General features: G+C 38.5%; 1 protein-coding gene across 1 annotated transcript; it reads left to right on the top strand.

Moving 5' to 3' along the window:
* Window positions 1-1,880: 1,880 nt before the first annotated feature.
* On the top strand, window positions 1,881-4,256 carry LOC101970385 (disintegrin and metalloproteinase domain-containing protein 25). Its single transcript, XM_005334333.3, has one exon. The coding sequence runs from the start codon at window positions 1,881-1,883 to the stop codon at window positions 4,254-4,256; it is 2,376 nt and encodes a 791-aa protein (XP_005334390.3).
* The last annotated feature ends 18,386 nt before the right edge of the window (window positions 4,257-22,642 follow it).

Here is a 22,642-nt window from a genome sequence, read left to right as displayed (position 1 = left end):
GGAAGACGTCTGCCCTGGTGGGCTTCCCAATGTTGACTTATAAAATTATGTTAAATTAACTAGGAAAAAGGAGTTCTCCATAAAGAAGTGTTAACAGGGGAGAGACCGCTGCTATATGTTTCATGAGTAGATGATTCCATAGGGATAGAAAAAAAATTTTAGAGAGAAAGCACAAAGAACTTAGAATCAAGATGAAATAAAAATTAAGGTGAAATGTGGTCCAGGAAGCAACAGGTGCTGAATCTATGCTTTTTTTGTGTTTGAATTTTTTTACCATGGAAAGTGATGTTTGATCAGTGTGTTTTAGATCCCTCATTGTAGATTTCACATTCCTCTGCTGCCACTGTTACTTTCTCCCCCAATCAGCATTGTGGTTCTTAATGGTCACCACTTTTATGTTACCATTCCTTTAATGATGTCACGAGTACCATGGATACTTTCTCTAGGTCAAGACAAATAGTCATTTTATATGGAAACTATTGAATGAAATCTAACAAATTCTTAAAATATATCTTTGCTACAAACACTGTGTAAATTTATGTTGCATATCATTAACTTATTCCAGGTTGTATCATACTTTGATGTTTCCTCGGTGTGCTGCACAGTAACTGTATATGCTGCAGTATCTTTCCTACTTTGCTTGATAACAAAGTAACAAATCAGTATTATCAGACAGGAAGTGTGCTATTATCAGATTTCTCATTTGTACTCTTCCATTATAGGATATTTGTACTCTCAGAATGATTGATTAATCTGTATTTTTGTAGGTTTTGTCATTTCTGAGACAAATCTATGGGAAGGTTGATCTTGGAGCAGTTTCCTCAGGATCCTGAAATGCCAGGGATTTTGATGCCTATGTTCTGGCACAACATCATCTGCACCAAAACTTTCCTCCATTCTCCCAGGGTTCATTGATTTAGTTTTCATATTAAGAGATACTTTATTTTGCTCCCACCCTCCCTATTTCTGTTCCTCTTCCAGCTAGCTTGATCTACTTTTCTTTATATAGGGCCAGATATTTTGAAAATAGAATTTTGTGTATGAGTGTAATCCCATAAAACACCTTTCAGTAACATCTATAAACCCAAGTTATGTATTCCCCCTTCCAACTCCACTATTGCTTGTTTTAAGGCCTGAAAATATCCATTATGAGCAGATTCCAATATTTTTGAAGGACAATTGATGCTTTGACATGGAAATCCAACAGAATTGGAAGAAGATCATACAAATCATAATTAGTTGCATGGAAGCCCATATTAAGGATCATGAAGAAAAGTAATGTATATAAAATTGTTTTGCATATTTCTCCTGAGTAATGTGTGTAAATAGTCATTTGACATAGGAAAGACAACTAATTATTATTTATTCCAAGTCAATTTGTATATATTGTAATTCCTCATCAAAACAAGGTATATATTCAGCTTTTCATTCAGACTCTTGTTTTAAATATTTATTGGGAAAATGTTCCCACTTGTACATGTATTTAGAGAATGGTTCATGAACCCACGAGTCCTCCGTCTGTGTATGGCAATTTTCAACCAATGGGCAGTTGTCATTCTTTTCAACTTCCACAGTCTGACTCCACCTCACCAAAACTAAAGAGCAAATCCAGTGCATTATATGGAGTCATACCCTAAACCAAACACTAATGCATTTTAACCAATACCCTGCTATTCTTCTCCACCTTAGACTTTTCATAATTTAGCCACCCCATCTCTGCCCTTCTTTTCCTTTTTTCTTTTAGTTGTGTTGCTCTGATGGATTGACCCTGCCAGAAGACATCCAATTAAAGGTCACTGCTGCTTGCAACCAAGTCAAAGGGAGGAGACAGGACAACAGCACCTCCTGCCCTGCCCCATTGCCTCCAGTCATAAACCATGATGGCTGTGGGTGAGGCCCTGGTGCATATGAGGATCACTGTCCTCCACTTCTGCCTGGGCATCTTGCTCTTCCTTTCTGGATGGGCCCAGATTGGCCACTCTCAACACCATAGCCTCCCAGAAGTAGTGATACCCTTGAGGATAACTGGCACCCGTAGAGGCTTGAGACCCCCTGACTGGATCTCCTACAGTCTGCACTTTGGAGGCAAGAAACACATTGTCCACATGAAGGCCAAGAAACTTCTGGTGTCCAAACCCTTCTCTGTGTTCACCTACACAAAGCAGGCTGCTCTGCTCGAGGACCACCCTTTTGTCCAGAGTGACTGCTACTATGATGGCTATGTGGAAGGGGACCCAGAATCCCTGGTTGCTCTTAGCACCTGTTTGGGGGGCTTTCAAGGTATGTTAGAGATCCATGACATTGTTTATGAAATCAAACCCAAAAGACTTTCTGCCACATTTGAACATCTGGTTTATAAGATGCACAGAGAGAAGACACAATTCCCACCCATGAGATGTGGACTAACAGAAGAAGAACTAGCACGACAACTGAAGCTCCAAAGGAATGATAATTCCATTTTGAGGCAAAGTGGCTATGAAGGGTGGTGGACCCACACATGGTATCTTGAAACAGTTTTGATTGTAGACTATCAGCGATTCCTTTATAAGCAAAGTAATGTTTCATTTGTTATACAAGAAGTATTTTTGCTTGTCAATAACATACATTCCTTTTTAAGTCCATTGGGTGTTGATTTTATTTTACTTGGAATTGAAGTCTGGAATGAAAAGAACTTTTTTGAAGTGAGTAACAACATATTCAGAACCCTGTATGAGTTTTGCAATTGGAAGAGAGACAACCTAGATACTCGCATAAAACATGATCTTGCACATTTTTTGGTAAAACAAAATTTTGGTATGTATTTTGGCTTAGCCTATGCTTCAACAGTATGCATACCTGGTTTGGAATGTGGAGTGGATAGTTTCCCAGATGATGACCTGTATGAAGTCTCACTTACCATAGCACATGAGATGGGTCATAATCTGGGTATGTACCATGATGTATGGATATGTCGATGTGGGCAACGCCATTGTATGATGTCTGAAGAACGATCAGATGGCACAAGATTCAGCAACTGCAGTTATGCTCAAATGTGGGAAAACTTTAAATATATGTACTGCATGCTCAACACACCAAAACAAGAGGACATCTTTAGGGGGACTGGCTGTGGGAATGGTGTGGTTGAAGAAGGAGAGGAGTGTGACTGTGGATCCCCAATTTTGTGTACAAACCATCCATGTTGTTCGGAAAACTGCACTCTGAAATTTGGGACTGAATGTGCCTCTGGGCTTTGTTGTGAAGACTGCCTTCTCTTGCCACCGGGTCAAGTGTGTAGAGAAAATGTCAGTGAGTGTGATCTTCCAGAGTGGTGCAATGGCACCTCACCTGAGTGTCCAGAGGATGTGTATGTGCAGGACGGGGTCCGTTGCATGGGCGGTGGCTACTGCCATGAGAAGAGATGCAATGCACGTGACGAACAGTGCAGACAGATCTTTGGCAAAGAATCCAGGAGTGCACAGGAGAGTTGCTACACAGAAATGAACAGCAGAGGTGACCGCTTTGGTAACTGTGGTCTCAGTGATGACCACTATGTTATGTGTAACATATCAGATTTCCTCTGTGGAAGAGTTCAGTGTGAGAATGTGAAAGAAATTCCCTCTTTGAGAAGTCACACTACTGTGCATTGGATTGACTTCAATGGTGTGACCTGTTGGAGTACCGACTATCATTTTGGGATGACCATACCAGATATTGGTGATGTGAAAGATGGCACAGAGTGTGGTAATGGACAAGTGTGCATACACCGGAAGTGTGTCTCTATGTCATTGTGGGCAAGTGATTGTTCGCCAGAGACCTGTGCTATGAAAGGGATCTGCAACAACAAACATCACTGCCATTGTGACCCTAACTGGGAGCCCCCGAACTGCACAAGAGATGGTCACGGAGGGAGTGTTGACAGTGGTCCACCCCCTGCAAAAGAAGTGCAAGAATGGAGGGCGAGGAAGAGAACACCGCTTTTTATATTACTTTATTGGCTCTTGTTTATATGTTTGTGGCTTTTGATTTTAATTACAAAGAAAACACGGCTTAAGAAAAAAGAGGAAAATGTGCAGCCTTCACCTAAGAAGGAACAATTGGGTGCTCAAACTTCACCTGAGATGAAAGAGTTGGGTGATCAAACTCCACCTGATATGGAACAGCTGGACAATAAAATTTCACCTGGGATGGAAGAATTGGATGAACAATCTTCACCTGAGCTGCAACAGCTGAAGGCTTCAACTTCAACTTTATCTGAGGCAGAGGAGCTCAGTGTTTAAACTTTATGAGGAACAGAGAAACAAAATTTTGCAATTTTGGAAAATAATCCGAATCCTCAATTAAATTCCCATCCATTAATATTAGTATCCTGGCAATAGAGATGTTATTACAGATTTTAGAAAGCACTGATAGAAAGTTCAGATCATTTTAAGATCATAAAAATTCAGTATTTAATCTATATAATTCCTAGCTCATTCCCACTTTTCACTATTTCAAGCAATTTTAATAGTTTGTTTTGTTATTTATTTATATTAACTGTACTGGGGATTGAATTCAGAGCCTTGCACTCACTAGGCAAGCATTCTACCACCAAATACATCCCACCCTAGTGGTTTATATTTCATGGATATAGTTCTTTGTTTTTCTTAGGAAAGGCCTACAGCATGGATGGATGAAGTGTGTATGTGTGTGGGGGGGGTGCATGTACTCGACATCTCTCAATTCCAAACCACCTTCCCTTCTCATTCTGCTCTGTCACATGGAGAGAGGAAATTTACAAATCACACCTCTTTGCAGTCCTCCCTAGCAGTTTCTTCCCTTGGAGGAACCAGAGAGAGACTGGATACCTGTGGGAACTGCTTGAATTTTGTATCAGCATCATATCAGAGTTTTCATCTAGGCAGCTATAGTAGCTTTCAGTCTGCGTGTTATTAAATATCATCAGCACCAGAGACACAGAAAAGCTACCAAACAACTTACCCTCAGATCCTGAGTCCTGGTTCTCTGGGCCTTGGAAGTTGGGGTCCTAGAACCACGGAATCTACTCCAAAGCTCTGAGTTTGAATATCCCTGACCTCTTTCCATTGATCTCCAGTCCTCACGGTGACAGCTATGCCTTCTACTTAGTAACTTGTGGTTACCTCAGGGGTGTGGTTTCTTATTTTGTGATTGAATTCTGAGGGCTATAAAACTTACCTTGGTATGATGGAGAACACAGGAAAGAGTCAGACATCAGAAGATTTGAATTTTTTCACCAATTCTCTTTACCCTCTTGAGAATATGATTTAAACTTAGGGAGGATGTCTTTGTAATCTCCAAACAGGACCAAAGCACTTGCCTCTCAACTCCTTTGCAAATTTGATTATAAAATAAGAAGATATTTATAATTATATATAGGATGTAATAAGTCTTGGTAAGTTTAATTTTCTCTGGGGAAAGAAGCCTAGAGAACTCCGATTAAGCCTTAAAAACCATACTTGGACATCATCAGAGAGCTGGGGAAGTTCAAACTGTAAGAAATTCTGAAGTGAGTTGAGAATCAACAGGCATTCTTTTCTCTGGAGAAATAGTGGATGCTGGATGTCAATTGAAGATGAGATCTGGCCCAGTGAGAGGAAGAGAAGCAGAACTCCAGTCCTCTGAGTTACTTCCCAGGGCTGCATTGGTAAAGTAGACATTTGGAGGCTTGAACTTGTATTCAGTCCCATGGGCCATATTTCATGGAATTGTGGGATACTGGTGAGCTTGTCTGAAATTTCTGAAAGGTGTATTTTCCTAAATCCATGTGATATTTTGGACACAAGACACAGTAAAGTGGCTTGTCTCAAGCACATTGAGTTTCTCCAGTAAGACACTTACTGGATTCTGGCCTTTCATTTCACAAAAGGCTGAAGAGCTAGACTGTGAATATTTAGATGGTAGAGATTGATCCCCATAATCCTTCAAAGCTGAGCAGTTAGTGTCATGTACACTCCCAAGTGAAAGTCGAGCAGGCCCATATCTGAGCAGTGCTCTATAAGTAAAGATTAAGTTGGGAGCCATGCTCTCCTTCTCCCCTCATATATGCTTCCATGCGGACTCACCTGCCACTCCCCTGATCCTTCCCCTATTCCATGAGCCAGTGCCTTCCCATTACCCCCTAGAGATGGACCCTACTGTCTGAGATGTTTCAAGTCCTTCCATAGCCCCACACCATGAGCCCAATTCACATCCATCTCAAAACTTTTTTTAAAAAAGAGAGAGAGAGAGAGAGAGAGAGAATTTTTTTAATATTTATTTTTCAGTTCTTGGCGGACACAACATCTTTGTTTGTATGTGGTGCCGAGGATCGAACCTGGGCAGCACGCATGCCAGGCGAGCACGCTACCACTTGAGCCACATCCCCAGCCCCCATCTCAAAACTTTTTGCAGAACAGCTTTGATCACATTCTCCCATTAGCCTTGTTCTCCCCTCCAAGGATTTGAGCTGCTTTGGGATCCTGGCCTGAGGGCCGGAGGACGATTACCAACCACATACCTTCTTCCATTTACCTAGTGCTCTTCTTCTTCGTCCACACTCCGGACTCATTTGGGTACAAGTCTCCTCTCTAGAACTTAGATCTTGGCCCAGCACCAAGGTTCTCACCCATCCCTTCCCCTTGATGAGTTCACTCCAGCTTGCCATGGGGAACTCCCAATCCCTTCCCCTTGGCGAGTTCACTCTTGGATCTTGGTTCTCAGGTCCTCAGCAGAGGTCATGAAAGCCCTGGCCAGGCAACCAAGACTCTCTATGGGCAAAGCCCAGGACTGGGGAAGTAGTGGGTGACTCCCTTCTCAGTCCCAGACTCCAACTCAGCAGAGGGAACGCCCAAATCCCATCTGACTCAACTCTTGGCTGCCTCCTCACCCACTGAGCCTCACTCCATTTGGCTCCTGATCTAAAGGCCCATAGACCAATTCAACCTTCTAATCTTCATGACTTTTGTGCAGGCTTGCTTCTTTCTCTACTCTAACCCTTCCCTTTGCTCACCTTGCTCACCTGCCCAGCTTCTACTTGCCACTAAAGCTCTGGATTCCTCCACAGACCCTACTTCTAGCAAGGGACCCAGAACTCTCCTATATTGTAAAACCCTAGGCAGCAATCTCCCTGGCTGAGGCCACACTGAAGCTAACGTTGACAAAAGACAGACTGAGTAGACTTGATAGGAGACCTAAGGGGGAAAAAAGTGTCAATTTAACTTTCCCCTTGTCTACCAACATTGGCTGCAACCTCTCATTAAGGAGTCAAAGAAACTCACCTTTGGGGTCCCACTCACCATCCTGGCTCCCCAGAACCTAAAGGACCTCCTCACCTATTAGGGCTTACATTCCTTACCCCCTGCTGCCTTTTATCTCTACAGGTTTCCCTGGTGGAAGATCCCAGTCTTACTTTCCACACGTGCTCACCTTTAAACCCTGCTACTCTCCCCTCTGCTCCTCACAACTCTTCTGTCTCTTCTCCTCTTACCCATTCATGCACTGAAACTCTGGAGGAGTTTTTTCCACATCCCTCCTATGTATAGGAAAGTCCCTTGCTCCAGGCAACATACACAAGGTTCACAGATGGCTGCTCCTTCCTTCAGGAGGGAGTTCATCAGCAGGGTATGCAAATAGTCCCTCTAACCTCATTGTGGAAGTGGCTGCCCTCCCCAATAATACATCCAGTCGGCAGGCTGAACGTGTTGCCCTCATCAGAGCCTTCACTTTGGCAAGGGGAGCCTTCCTCAATGTCTACAGTGACTCTAAATACGCTTTCCATATAATTCTCTCCCACTCTGTTATTTGGAAGGAGCCTGGATTCCTTACCACCAAGGGGACTTCAATTACTAATGCCTCCTTTATCTCCAATCTCCTTCAGGTCCCAAAGCTTCCCACTGCCATTGGAACTGAAGGATGGCAGCTAAGTAACCCTCTTCTCCAGTGGGCACTTCCTTTCCTGACCTCTCTCCTTGTCATAGGCCTTTTGCTTATGCTTGCCCCCTGCGCCATTATATTTATTCAAGACCAGATTCAAAGGATCTCTAACCAAACCGTGAACCAGCTTCTGTTACAGGACTTCCAATCCCTCACCAAAATTGGGCTGTCCCCAGTCAGCATCGCCCAGCACCTCCTGACCATCATCATTGCCTCAGTGACACACCACTCTCCTAACAGGGGTCCAGACACTGCCCCTTCCCAGCAGGAAGAAGCTGCAGAAAATTGATCTATGCCCCTGTCCCTTAAAGACCCCAATAAGAAACAAAAAAGGGGGGAATGTAAGATTCTTACTTAGCATCTGGATGGCCATCTTAAGTGACAGTCGACATCTTAAGAAAAATTTTGCTTTCCCTCCCAAGGGACTTTCTGAGAAAGGCTCACCACTCCCTCATACCAACCCCACCCTTAAACACCCACATTAGGACCCGCCCTGTTCTAATCCCTTAGCCACCCCCATGAAAGACTCCAACACCAAGTCTATATTGCCTCTCTCCATTATGGAGAGATGTGCCTTTATTTGTCAGCAATGACAAATAATATCTCAAGTATATCATGGGATCCCTCGAAGAATAAAAACATTCACATTATAGAGAGTCCAGAAATAAGAGAGGAGAAAAGAAATAGTAAACCTGTTTAATACAATGCTAGCTGAAAACTTCCCAAATCTTGGGCAAGACATCAATAAACAGGTCTATTAAGCTTAAAGGAACCTAATTAGATTCAGCCTAAACAATTACTCTCTGAGATACATTGTTGTCAAATATTTTAAGTCCAAAGCATAGAAATCTAAAAAATACCAACAGAAAAGCATCAAAGCACATATAGGAAAATCTCCATTTAATTAACAGCAAATTTCTCAGTGGATATCTTTCAAGACGGGAGAGATTGGGACAATATCTTTGAAACTCTAAAGAAAAAAACCAAAACAAAACAAAAGCCTGCTGACCAAGAATACTATACCCAGCATGGCTATCCTTCAGAATGGAAGGTGAACAAACTCCTTCCAAGACAAGCAAAAACTGAGGCAATTCATCATCACTAGGCCAGCCTTACAACAAATGCATCAAAATTACGTCAAAATAAAAGGATAATACCTACTATCAAGAAAATGTAAGAAAGTGTAAAACTTAATAGTACCTCAATACACAAAAGAAAAAAAGGATCAACCCTTATCAATACAGAAACCAACCAACTACAAAGAACAAGAGAGGAAGGAGAGAACCAAAGCATATACAAAACAACCCCAAAATTAACAAAACAACAGGAATAAGTCCTTACCTAGTAATAAAAAGTTGGAATGTAAATGGCTTACATTCTCCACTTAAAAGATTTATACTGACTGAATGGGGAAAACAAAGACTCAGCAATGTGCTGCTATAAGAAATACACTTCACTGGAAATGACACACAGGAACTTAAAATGAAGAGATGGACAAATATATTCCATGGAACAGAAACCAAAAGCAAGAGCAGGAGTAGCTATTCTTACATAGCACAAACATTTCTACCTTGCATACAGGCAACAGTCATGAGACTTGCTTTGAGACTCCAATGATACAGTAGAGAAATTTGGGATCCGTTTGTTAGTTTTTCTTTCCTGGCTCTACCACTACCTTGTATTACCATCTTAGAGAAAGACATTTTAAATCCCCAGATCATCCTTGTGTGCAGAAGAAATGCTGTACTGGGCCAAGTTAGGATTCACATTGGTTATAGGTTACCATGACTGGTTTACCAATACACAGGAATAACATTGAGCTTCAACAATACAAATCTCAGATTTCCGCTGCATTGTACACCTTGGGTTGTCACTTGCCCCTTTTCTTCTTGGGAATAATAATAGAAACATCACATTAAAATAATGTTAAACTGGGGGAGGTAGCACATTCCTGTAGTACCAGCCACACAGGAGGCTGAGGTAGTAGGATCACATGAGCCCAAGGGTTTGAGAACAGCATTGACAGCATAGCTGCACTCTCTCTTAAGAAATCATAAAATAAAAATTAGAAAAAAAATCCTAAGGGGTTGCTTAATCCAAGCTCAGAAATAGCATCTTACCCTGTTCATGTAGGTATATACTTAAAGGAGCGTTCAAATGTAGATTTGATTTGTTTTGTCATAGGGGAAATTTAATGGACCATAGAAAATTGTGTGCAGAGATTTTTTATTTATGATCACATTTTGTGCACTATAATTCATTTTGTATTCAATCACAAAGGATTTATTATTTTAAAATAATAAACCAAGAATGATATATTAAATAATATAATATTTAAAAATACTCTAATTTGATGTAGTTACAAATGTAAATTAACAAACCATCACACAGCATAAAGTCTTCTCTGATATAAGGGGGGTGACTCAAAATGGAGTAGGGAGGAAGAGCATGGGAAGATTACTTCTAGATAGGAAAGAGGGATGGGAGGGAAAGGGAGGGAGAAGGGGAATTGCATGGATGGTGGAAGGAGACCCTCATCGTTATACAAAATACATGTATGAAGATGTGAATTTGGTGTCAACATATTTTTTATACAGAGATATGATAAATTGTGGTATAAAGGTATATTAAGAATTTTAATGCAAATAATAATAATAATAGAGCTCATGTAAAAAATAAATAAATTTTTTTTAAAAATCAACAAATATTTGTGCTACACATAGTCTGAAAAATTAGTTTGCAAAAGCAGTCTAAAGAGAGAAATATTTAGGAAGGATAATGAAAATTTGAGATAATTTTTATTAGATTAGCAATCCTATCACCCACAGTCCCTGGGGCAGTGTTTATCACAAAACTTTGTCAAAGATTGGCAGGAAGCCATGAAAACTCTCACACCAACAAAAGTAAAAGTGCCACAATCGCTCTGATGAACTTATTTAAAGAGGAACCATAAAGTAATACTTTCCAATATAAAATTGTGTTGCTAAAGGTAGAGAATGGAACAAAATAGAAATATTCAAGATTATACTGCTTAAGCTGGGCACAGAGGCACATGCTTGTAATCCCAGTAATTCAGAAGGCTGAGACGGGTTTCTTAAATTCAAGGCCAGCCTGACTCAATTTTTTTTTTTGAGATAAAACCAGATTTTTTTTAAAAAAAATATTGTTTAGTTATACGTGGACACAATAAACTTTATTTTATTTTTATGTGGTGCTGAGGATTGAACCCAGTGCCTCATGCATGCTAGGCATGTGCTCTACTGCTAAGCCACAACTCCAACCCCCCAAAACAGATTTTGATATAAATGAATGAGTTATGCACACAGTGGCTCTTTTTGTAATTAGCAAAAATATGTAAGTTGAAAATATATGAAAAAAAATGTTCAACATCTCTAGTAATTAGAGAAATGCACATCAAAACTAGTCCAAGATTTCATCTCACTCCAGTCAGAATGGCAGCTATTAAGAATACAAACAATAATAAGTATTGGTGAGGATGTGGAAGAAAAGGCACATTCATACATTGCTGGTGGGACTGCAAATTGGTGCAGCCAATATGGAAAGCAGTATGGAGATTCCTTGGAAAATTGGGAATGGAACCACCATTTGACCCAGCTGTCCCAATCCTCAATCTATACCCAAAGGACATAAAAACAGCATACTACAGGGACACAGCCACATCAATGTTTATAGCAGCATAATTCACAATAGCTAAACTGTGGAACCAACCTAGATGCCCTTCAGTAGATGAATGGATAAAGAAAATGTGGCATATATACACAATGGAATATTATTCAGCATTGAAAGAGGATGAAATCATGGCATTTGCAGGTAAATTGATGGAGTTGGAGAATATAATGCTGAGTGAAGTAAGTCAATCCTAAAAAACCAAATGCTGAATGGTTTTTGATTTAAGGATGACGATTCAAATTGGGGTTGGAGTGGGGGACATGGGAGGATTAGAGAACTCTAGGTAGGGCAAATGGGAGGGAAGGGAAGGGAGGGGGAAGGGGTAGGTAAAACAGTTGAATGAGATGGACATCACTATTTTAAGTACATGTATGCAGACACAAATGGTTTGACTCTACTTTGTGTACAAAAAGTACCAAACATACGAATAAATGTGCTCTATATATGTAATATGAATTGAAATGCATTCTGCTGTCATTTATAACAAATTAAAATTTAAAAATATGTAAGTTGAATCAAAAAATTACTTTCTGTGTAATAAATTATAATCAAACTTTAATATCCTATATCATAATAAAACTAACTCAAGAGGGAAATACATAATGTTCTTCTGCATTTTTCTTTTTGTTATAAAGTACCATATAGATCAAAGGGAAATTAAATGGAGGTATACCTTGGTCTCACATAAATCATACACTACTACTTTGAAAAAAAGAACTTATTGTTATTGAGAGAAAATATCAATAATTTGTTTTGTTTCCTACCTCAAAATTAATTTTTTTAAATAAAAAAGGGGTCAGACATGGTGACACATGTCTGTAATCCCAGGGAGGCTGAGGCAGGAGTATCACAAATTCAAAGCCAGCCTCAGCAACAGTGAGGCACTAAGCAACTTAGTGAGACCCTGTTTTAACACAAAATACAAAAAAGAGCTGGGATGTGGCTCAGTGGTCGAGTACCCCTGGGTTCAATCCCCAGTGCCAAAAAAATAAAAATATAAAAGGGATGCGGATATTAGGTCAGTGGTAAAGTATCCCTGAGTTCAGTTCCCTGTATTAAAAAGAAAAAAGAAGTTCCACTTTTATATATATATATATATATCAACTTACTATTATGTCAACCAACATAACAAATCAGCTATAACATTTTAGACAAATGCTCAAAGGGAAACAGTATTAACTCCTCAAATCCCTTTCCTAGAGACACTTGTGAATGGTATGTATTAGAAGGCATTGTATCTTTCCTAGGTTGTAAGTTAAGTAGATAGCATGGAAGGCAAAGGAAATGCATTTCTTACAAGAATGAAAATTTCTTAGGATGGTGCTGTTAGGATACCTATGGACTCCTCATTGGAGACAAACTTTTATTTAATATAACAAGATGAATTGTTTCCACAATTAGAACTTACCACCACTTTTTTGCTTGACACTGGATGAGTTAGTTGGATTGCATTCTGTGTAGTGTTGTACCAAATACATAGACCTTTAAGCTCCACAATTGAACTTAATGCCATAAGATGAAATATATATAGGATCTGAGACCAGCTAAAGAATGAGGGGCAGATTCATCCACTATCATATGCTAAATGTAGGTCATAAATACACTGAGTAAAAGAGCATTTATGAATATAATTGCAATTTCCCCCCCACATGGCACTATCTCCATCACTATCTCTATCTCAGTCTCCAAAGGGTGCCATGAACCTAACTTAAATGAGCAAAGGGTACAAAACTTTTGCATCAATAGGTCACAGTGAAATAGAAACTGCTATGCATGTCTTCATATCATTATAGTTTACTTTAAGTTAAACAACACACTGATAGGTAGTTCTTGAAATATGGTTGGGAAAAGAGCTAACTGTGTGGAAAGAAGATAAAGTTAATTAAAGACTAGATGTTGAGCTAGATATAAACTGGAACAAAAATTGTGTTGAGATTAATGTTGATACGAGCAATGAGTATAGAAAAAAAATGGTACTAATTTGTGCCTGAATACTAACCCACATAATTTTTTTGAGATTCATTTTATTTACAAAAGATAGCTGGTGATTTTAAAATATTTAAAATATATTATTTATATAATTTATATATATATGTGTATGTATATATATATATATATTTAAAATATATTGATTTAAAATATATTAAAATATGCCATGATATTCCTGCTCACCTCCAGGCCCAGAGGAATGGAGCCAGCTGAACATGGACTGAACCTCTGAAACCTTGAACCCAAAATAAACTTTTTCTCCTCTAAGTTGTTCTGGTCAGGTATTTTGTTCACAGCAAAGAGAAGCTGACTAAGACAAAGTGGTTTCTGAATATTTGTAATTCATCATTGGCTTGATGTTTATGACAATAAACTCCTTTTATGATTCTAAACATTTTCTCAGGAAGTTTATCTCAGTGGTGTTTTCAATGTCTGAACAGACAGATTCTGTCACCCTTCCTCTGAACAGGCTTCATTATATGAATTTGCTGCAGCTATCCCCAGGAGGAGCAGACAAATGAACTGTACCTCTCCAGGAACTAGTAGGATAAGCTTGCATTATAAGGAATGATGTAAGTCTGAGGAGTATTATAATAAATAGGACAGCCATACTAACTTAAAGCTAATGTTACCCCCACATTTGTTTCTATTTCTCAATTAACTCAGAACTCCAAGAGGGAAAAATGAAATTAATTCTCAAACTCAAGTATGTGATGTATGGACCAAAAGATCCCTAAACTGCACTAGCAGAAATGAGACCTGGTGATCAAGGTAGCATATGAGGATAATAAGATTCTTGGGTTGACTGCAGCATTTGATGACTACAAATGAGTGGCTGGTTTTCTAAAAGATTTGCTGTGAAAGTTTCAATTCGGTGGAATATAAATAGTAAACATTTTCCCAACAGTGTTGGTTAAATTAACCAATTTCTGTGTATGGAGTTACTTTCCTAATTCTCCCTCAGTCCAATTCCATTGCTTTTCAATAACTTTTCTTAATAGATCAGTCTCATTTCAACGTTTCTAGCCTCATTTCATATCTTATATTAAAGGTATTGTTAGCATATGATGAACTGCACATTGAAAGTGTAGAGTTTGGCAAATTTGGATACATGTAGGTATTGATGGAAACTATGACCACAATCCAAACAATGGTTCTCATATCCTTGAATGTGGCCACATTTTCATGGTCCATTAACACCCAAATTTTCCTCTTGCATCCTGTGGACTTTCACTCCTACCCCTGCCTTCTCATATACAATATGCAGTTATTATTTTTTTGTTTGGCTTATTTCTCTTGGCATAATTTTTTTTTTAGATTTATCCTGTTAATCTGTGTTTCAATAGTGCAATTCTTTTTCTTACTAATATCTAAATACATGGTTATAGCTAATTTACATATCCAGTGACATGTGTTTTTTTTTTTAAAGAGAGAGAGAGAAAGAATTTTTTAATATTTATTTTTATTTTTCGGCAGACACAACGTCTTTGTTTGTACGTGGTGCTGAGGATTGAACCCAGCTGCATGCATGCCAGGCAAGCACGCTACCGCTTGAGCCACATCCCCAGCCCTCCACTGACATGTTGATGAACCCTTGAGTCATTTCTCCGTGGAGATTATTACAAACAAACCTACTATGAACATTTGTGTTAAGTTTGTTTGCTTTTGTGGTAGGAGGGTTTTAACTCAGGGGCTTGAACAAGCTGAGTAAGCCCTCTACCATTGAGCTATATCCCTAGCCATTTTTTAAAAAAATTTTATTAATTTTATTTTTGAGACAGGTAAGGTATCTATGTTGCCTTCCAAATTGCAATTCTCCTGCCTCAGTCTCCCAAATAACTGGCATTACAGCCATGTGCTTCAGTGTCTGGCTTGTATATAAGAACTTTTTTTTCTTGGTTATCAGGGATTGAACTCAGGGGCACTCAACTTCTGAGCGACATTACCCCTATTTTTGTATTTTATTGAGAGAAAGGGTCTCACTGAGTTTCTTAGCACCTCACTTTTGCTAAGGCTAGCTTGATACTTGCTATCTTCCTTCCTCTGCTCCAGAGCAAATGGGATTATAGGTATGCACCACCGAACCTGGCCTATATATAAGTTTTTATATGGATACAGGTATTTGTTTCTGTTTTATAATACCTAACAGTGGAAAGTTCGGTTCATATGGTTTATATATATTTAATGTTTAGTGAAATGGCCCTACTGTTTCCCAAAGTCATTGTATGATCCCAGCAAGGACAGAGATTTCTCATCACTGCATTCTAAGATTCTAGATTCTAGATTACAGTCCTTTTCCCCCAGTGATGATAAGTGCTGTTATATAGCTCATTGTATGGGTATAAATGGCTAAGAGCATTCACTCTGGAGAAGATTTGTTCATCTTTGATAGCACCTTGACAGAGCTGGTTACAACTTCCAACTATGTGTTCATATCACATTGTTCTCGTATGTCCACCTCTTTGTTCCCAACAATGCCATGCTCCTGGCAATACTCCCAATCTAACTCATGAAGCCAGTTCTGTGGTCAGTGGGTCAGAAGATCAAGTACTGTCTCCTTCTCAAATAAGAAACTCAGAAAGGAATGGGGTGAGATTTCAGCCCCCATGGAGCATGACAACCCACACCAACATCCTTCTCTATTCTCTCATACCATCAACTAGTCCCATCACCAGATCTGTTGGCCAGATTGTTGTCAACAAAAATGTTAAACAAAATCTCTCCTTATTCCAATCCTTGGAAGTGATTTTGGGGGGGTTGGGGTCCTTCATCTTTGATTTTAGACAAAGATGGGAATAATTTCAATCAATGAATCTCATGCTTCCAGAGCCCTCATCTCATACCCAAATCTTCTCAGACTGGTAGAGAAGGATAAGCCCCAACTTCTAATTTCCCTCAACTTAGAATGAGGGATATTCAGGGTTTTTTCCCTTAATTTTCCCTTTCAACTTCAATCCTGAGACAAGAGGAAGAGATCTCACTTAACATCCTACCCTGGCCCAGCTATAAAACCTGGAAATTCTAGATGCATGGTTGTTTCTCATAGGAATGAATCTTCATAAGCTCTTACATTTGAACTTCTATGGCTGAACATACCTTCAACACACTGGTTGAACTAAGGGTTGGAATTGCAGTTGTAGCTGGCATGGATTCTTAAACTTTGTGCAAGATAGTATTTAAGTTATATGGACTTTTTAGGAATTGGTGAGTTGGAAGATTCTTGTTCCTCATTGCCTATTTATTAGCAAAGAATAAAAGTCAGGACATTGAACTTCAAAGTCTACCAATCACTCATGGGATAGAGAACATTAGTGTAGGAGGATCTTCCTCCCCCCCCCCCAATAATCACCCTGTGGTCTCATTGGCTCTAGTTGGCTAATTTTAAAGACACTAATCTTAACCGTAAATTTCAGAGATTTAAACCATGTGTTAAACCAAAGAAAAGTGATGGACTTTAAGCACAAATAGAGACAGTATAAAAAGAACATCTCCCACTTTTGTGGGGGAAAATAAAATAACAATTTATCCCCAAACATACACACACACACACACACACACACACACACACACACACACACACACCCTACCTATGCTACATCTGGAATAATTGGTCCCCAGAAACAGGTTGGTTAGTACTGTGGATTGGTTTTAAAATATGTTCAGATCTTTACATCAATACAGAAGTCATGATATAGTTAAAGAAAGATATAATGGACATTAAGTTTTTTTACACTATGTTTTGTAATACTTTTTTTCTGATTTCTGTCTTACACAAATTTCTTAATGATAAAATTTCCAGAAAATTTTTTTTAAAAGAAATTTCAAAATACCCCCAAATACTCATAAACCAAAAACATCAGTAACCAAAAGTAACATAAAATTCTAACCATCTATATCATTGTTCAGAAACAAAAAATGGAGTAATGAAAAAGGGAAAGTTTCCAGATCCAGCAATTATGGTGTCTATGTTATGCAAAAATTAATGATAATCTGTTTACTTTTACTTTAATTCAACTAAAGAAAATGATTCCGAAATGAATGCAGGAATTGGTATATTTAAGGTTACTATTTTTTTATTGCACAATATATTTCTTTAAAAATCTCTATAAAATTAAGAGGAAAAGTCCTTAAGATGTTTCAATAATATTAAATTTTAAAATACTATTATGTTTTTGAAATTTTCAGATATCTCATATATTACTTTTTGTTTATAGTATTTATTTATTCATGTTTAGATAATTCCAGATATCTAAAGATAACTGTAGAACCTTATTATGGAAAATGGCAAAATTAGTACTTACATTTGGGTTTTTTAATTTCCATATTCCAAAATCCTGGTTTTGATATTTATACAATTTTAAATAAATGTTTATAAATGCTATATTTTTATACTACCAAGGTTCATAGCACTCATATTCTGTACCGTAGCCATTATGTCCATATTGACCAATATTAGTTTCTGTATTCTTACAATGGATCCAATATTCTCTATCACTTCAACACAGCAGTTTCTCAAATTGGTGAATGGAAGCTCTGCATGAAAATGCTTAACAAATATTTGCACTAAATGTTCCTTCGAGTGCTTCCACTAACATTGATATTAGGGCTTGGATGCAGCTCAGTGGTAGAGAGCTTGACAAGCATGTATAAAACCCTGGGTTCAACACCCAGTACCACTACAAAAACAAAAGATTGGTATTATAAATCATACCATCATTGTTGGAGCTCGAGAAGCCAAGGGCCTAAAAAGGCTTAATATAAAAATTATGCTTTCAATCCAAGCAAAGGTAAGTGAGTCTATGTTTTATTATATAAATAAAAGCTGTTCATTGTTGAAAAAAAGACAAGAAAAATATGAGGAAAAGTTAGACCTTCATTTGTAATAAAAGCAGACTAGAAAAAAACCTCAGCAGTATTTTATTCATTATTTTACCCGAATTTTTAGCTTTAACAAACCATCATCACTTATGTTCATCTCTTACATTGAATTAATGCTGTCAATGTGAATTTTATTGGTTTACAATTTTATTAACTTTTAATCCATAATTTGAATAGATTTTATAGTTTTCTAAGAGATATAAAGAAAGAAATCAATTAGTTTTTTATTTATAAGAAATAAAAATAAAATAAATTCAAATATATAAATCTTAAAAGTAGCAGGTGATAGTCCTGTCTCGTACATATCCTCTTGGCTCTCATTGTTTTAGTAGTGCACATAGTACTGACTGCCAACCTAAATCCTGCAACTTAGGCCTTTTTCTTTTCCCAGCAAATCTTGCTGTGCATGACACATGGCAGGCCAGATATATTGGAGAATTAACACATTGGAAGCAGCCCTCAACTCATAATCAAAGGAAAATGGAATATTAATACTTCATTTCTCCCTCTTTATGAGAGAGGAAAGGCAACTATTTCTTGTAGTTGTACAGCATATTTAAGAACCACCTGTTGGATGCAGGTCCCTTATGTAAGGGACCTAAACAACCATCATAGTCCGGTTTTCCAGTGGGAGGTACATGGAGGCTACATGATAAATAAAGTCTGAAGTCCTGAGCCAAGTCCATTTCACAGTAGATCGAGGAACTACCAATTAGAAATTACTCTGTTACCTAATTCCCCATTCAAATGCTATACCTATAATAACTGGAAAAATCTAGTCCCTGGTCTGTATGTTGAGAATAACCAAATTGGAAACACCTGAAAAGGCTCCCAACTTCCCTGAAGATAAACTAAGAGCTATATTATAGAATGGTAGGAAGCAAGGACTATGGTTCCAAACCTAAATCTATTTTAACATCACTTAAGAAATTAACCTCCATAGAATCCATGTTCAAAATGCTTGGGTCAGGGAGCCACTTGAAAAATTTGTGCTTCAAATCTCCACAAATTTTGGCCATATTGAGCCAAGAAGTCCTGGATCCTGTGAGGAAGAGGAAACCCTCTGCAAAAAGATAGAACAAGGGTATTATTAAATTTAAAATTACCTATACTCCATTGTCCTTTTGCTTCTTCTTCTAGTGGACCAACAAGAAAAATGAAGCCTGATACACATGAGGATAAAAGGGTTGTTGTTACATGATAAGAGCAAGGATGATTTTGTCCTGCAAAGCTTTCTCTGGCCACTAAGGCATGCCTGCCCACTGTTACCCCTTCTATCTGGAATGTTCACCAAAGTCCCATGTATTTAAAGCTTGGTTCCCAGCCCACAGTGCTGTGCACAGGTGGTGGAAACTCTGAAGAGGTGGGGCCTGGTGGGAGGTCTTCTGACTGTTGGGACATGCTTGGTTTTCATCTATGGCTGTGGAGTGAGTGGCTTTGTGCCACCCTATGTTCCCTGCCATGATGTGCTGTCTCACCACCACAGATTCAGAACCAATGGGCTAACTGATCCTAGATGGGACCTCCAGAACTGTGAGCCAAAATAAACGTTTTACTCCTTCTTAGTTGACATTATCAGATTGTTGTAGCTACCTGGAAATAGAACACCCATTTTCTGGAGGTGTCAACAACTCCCCAGGAGAAGCCCTGATCCAAGCCTGATGAAGGATGGCATGCAAATATTACATTTTTCTCTCCTCTCAATGAGACAATTCTGAGGCATGTGACTTGAAAAAACGATCAAGGCTTGCCGTTGGAGAAAATGCCGTTTATTGAGGAACAGCTCTGCATATTTATAGAGCCGGCGGTGGTTTGACAGTTATGACAGTTTAATGGTTGAACAGTTTGACAGTTGGCTGGGGTACTTTCTAATTGGTGGGTAAGGATCATGTAAGCCAGCAGGGCTAGTCTGATTGGTGGGTAAGGATCATGTGAACCAGCAAGGCTCACCATTGGACGGCAGGATCATGTGAGCCTGCAGGGCTCACCATTGGACGGCTCTTCTTGGAGGATGGGGAAGTTAGTCTTTGGAGCCCGGGCGACTCCCAACATGACTTACATGCTATTTTCCAAAGCATCCACAAAGGGCTAAGCTCCATTGTTAATGCAGCACTCTTCCTGTAACGGAACCTTTGCTCCCATCCCATTTGTTCTTCCCCTACTTCCTTAGTTCTCCCAGATAAATTTATTGCATTGAAATCCTTATTTATTTCAGTGTCCCCGAGAGACCCCAAACTAAGACAGGTCCTTTTAAAAATTGTTTTTCATTAAAAACATGCTTGAGAAAAAATACGTTGATAACTTTTAAAAACATGGCTGTAGGTTTATTCACTACGCCCACTTCAATAACCACTGTGATAATACATATTACAAAGCAGTGTTCTAATTGTTTACATGCTCATAGTCAAGAACCAAAACCTAGAAATAGTATAATTATGTTAAAACCCATTTAAAATGCCTATTTACAAATATGTTATGTCTTGACCAATTTGTGTTGCTATAACACAGCCAAATACTTCATAAGGAAAAAGTTGTTGTGTCTTATGATTCTTGTAAATGGAAAGAACAAACAGCATGGTATCAGCATCTGACAAGGGCACCTGGCCATTTCACTAAATAGTGAAATAAGATCAGCTGGCACAAGTGGGAGCAGCATATATGCAGAGAGGGGAAGCAAGAGATAGGAAGCAAGAGAATGAGCTGAAAAAGCCAAACTCACCTTATAACAACCAGTCTCACAAGTACTAACCTAATCCCAGGAGAGCTAGAACTCTGGAGACAGCATCAATCCCATGACCTTCACCTTCCACTGTTATTACCCATTCCCACACATACATGTTAAAGATTCACTACCTCTCAACACTGGGAACCAACCTTCCAGCCCATGAACCTCTGGGGGACAAATCATGTCCAAACCATAGCAACATATATACACATGGGCATTTCCCATTTGTATACTAAAGTGGACAAATTTCTGCTTTCTGAGAAGCCCATCTATGCAGAACAGCTTGAATCCACAATAAGACTGCTTTTCAGGCTAAGTTGTACTTTGCCTAACCAAAGAGGTGCCTTTCAAACTCTAGTCCACATCATTGGCTCTTCTGGGATCATGCAGGGCCCAAGCAGCAAAGCTACAGATTTCCAGCATGCATTTGCAAAATAGGTATCTACCTCCTTAGATATTCGTGCCAAACTCTCTTAAATATAAAATGATGTGAAACCCCAACAAACTCCTATCACATGTGCACACATGTGTCAATGTGCACGCACACACACTCGCTCACACACACACACAGAGGAAATGTTAGATGGTTACTCAATGCAGTTTTCATTGCCAAGAGTCGCTTTATCTAATACTGGAATGTACTTATCAAATCATATTTAAACCAGTATTCTCTATGATTCTATATGGGGCTCCAAGTCTCAGCACATTGGAACTAGAGAAAGAAACACTGTCAAGTTCAATTTAGTCAAGATGACCTCCCTAACAATACTTCAAAGATTGTATTCCCCTAATTCATACAACAGGATTAGGATATGCACTCAGTTAAAAAATTACTTTACCATTCTGATGATCATGCACAATTTTATTGATAATAGACTCCTTTGTATATTCTCACACAAACAAGCCAGAGTTTCTCTTGGGAAAAGTACTTATGTTACTTTTTAAAACAAATGTATACTAAGGTTTTTATTTTTAAAAAATCAAAACAGTACCTTCAAAAGAATCCTAAGCCTATACTAAATGAATATCAATTTGGGGAATTTAAAAATAATTTTAATAAATAAATTCTTTGACTACATGATTAGGTGATTAAATTTTCAAGTGTTAAAAATTTTCAACCCCAAAGCCTAATTCAGATTGTATTGTATATTGCCTGTGTGGCTTTTTATTTTGTCATGTTTTAATTTAGTATTTGAAGTGCTTTTTCCATCCCATAGCCTTCCTCTCAGAAACTCATTTTTATCTAATACTCAACTAGGTGCAAATATTGGGTTTTCCTATCTGGCCTCCCAGGGAGGCTGAGAATGCAACTTTTACATAAAAGAGGGGGCCCTGCATATTTTGCTGAGACTCATACTAGAAGCATTTGATAAAACAAATAAAAATATTTTGTGTAATTCAAATAATGATCCCATACTTAATAGGTTGTGACCTGTTTAAGCATTTAAAATT

This window comes from Ictidomys tridecemlineatus, chromosome 14 (genome assembly GCF_052094955.1).
Source record: "Ictidomys tridecemlineatus isolate mIctTri1 chromosome 14, mIctTri1.hap1, whole genome shotgun sequence".
In the NCBI taxonomy this organism is placed as follows: Eukaryota; Metazoa; Chordata; class Mammalia; order Rodentia; family Sciuridae; genus Ictidomys; species Ictidomys tridecemlineatus.
This window is presented reverse-complemented; position numbering and strand designations above follow the sequence as displayed.

Coding starts and splice junctions, on each gene's coding strand:
- LOC101970385 (XM_005334333.3), top strand. CDS start 1,881: ATGGCTGTGGGTGAGGCCCTGGTGCATATGAGGATCACTGTCCTCCAC.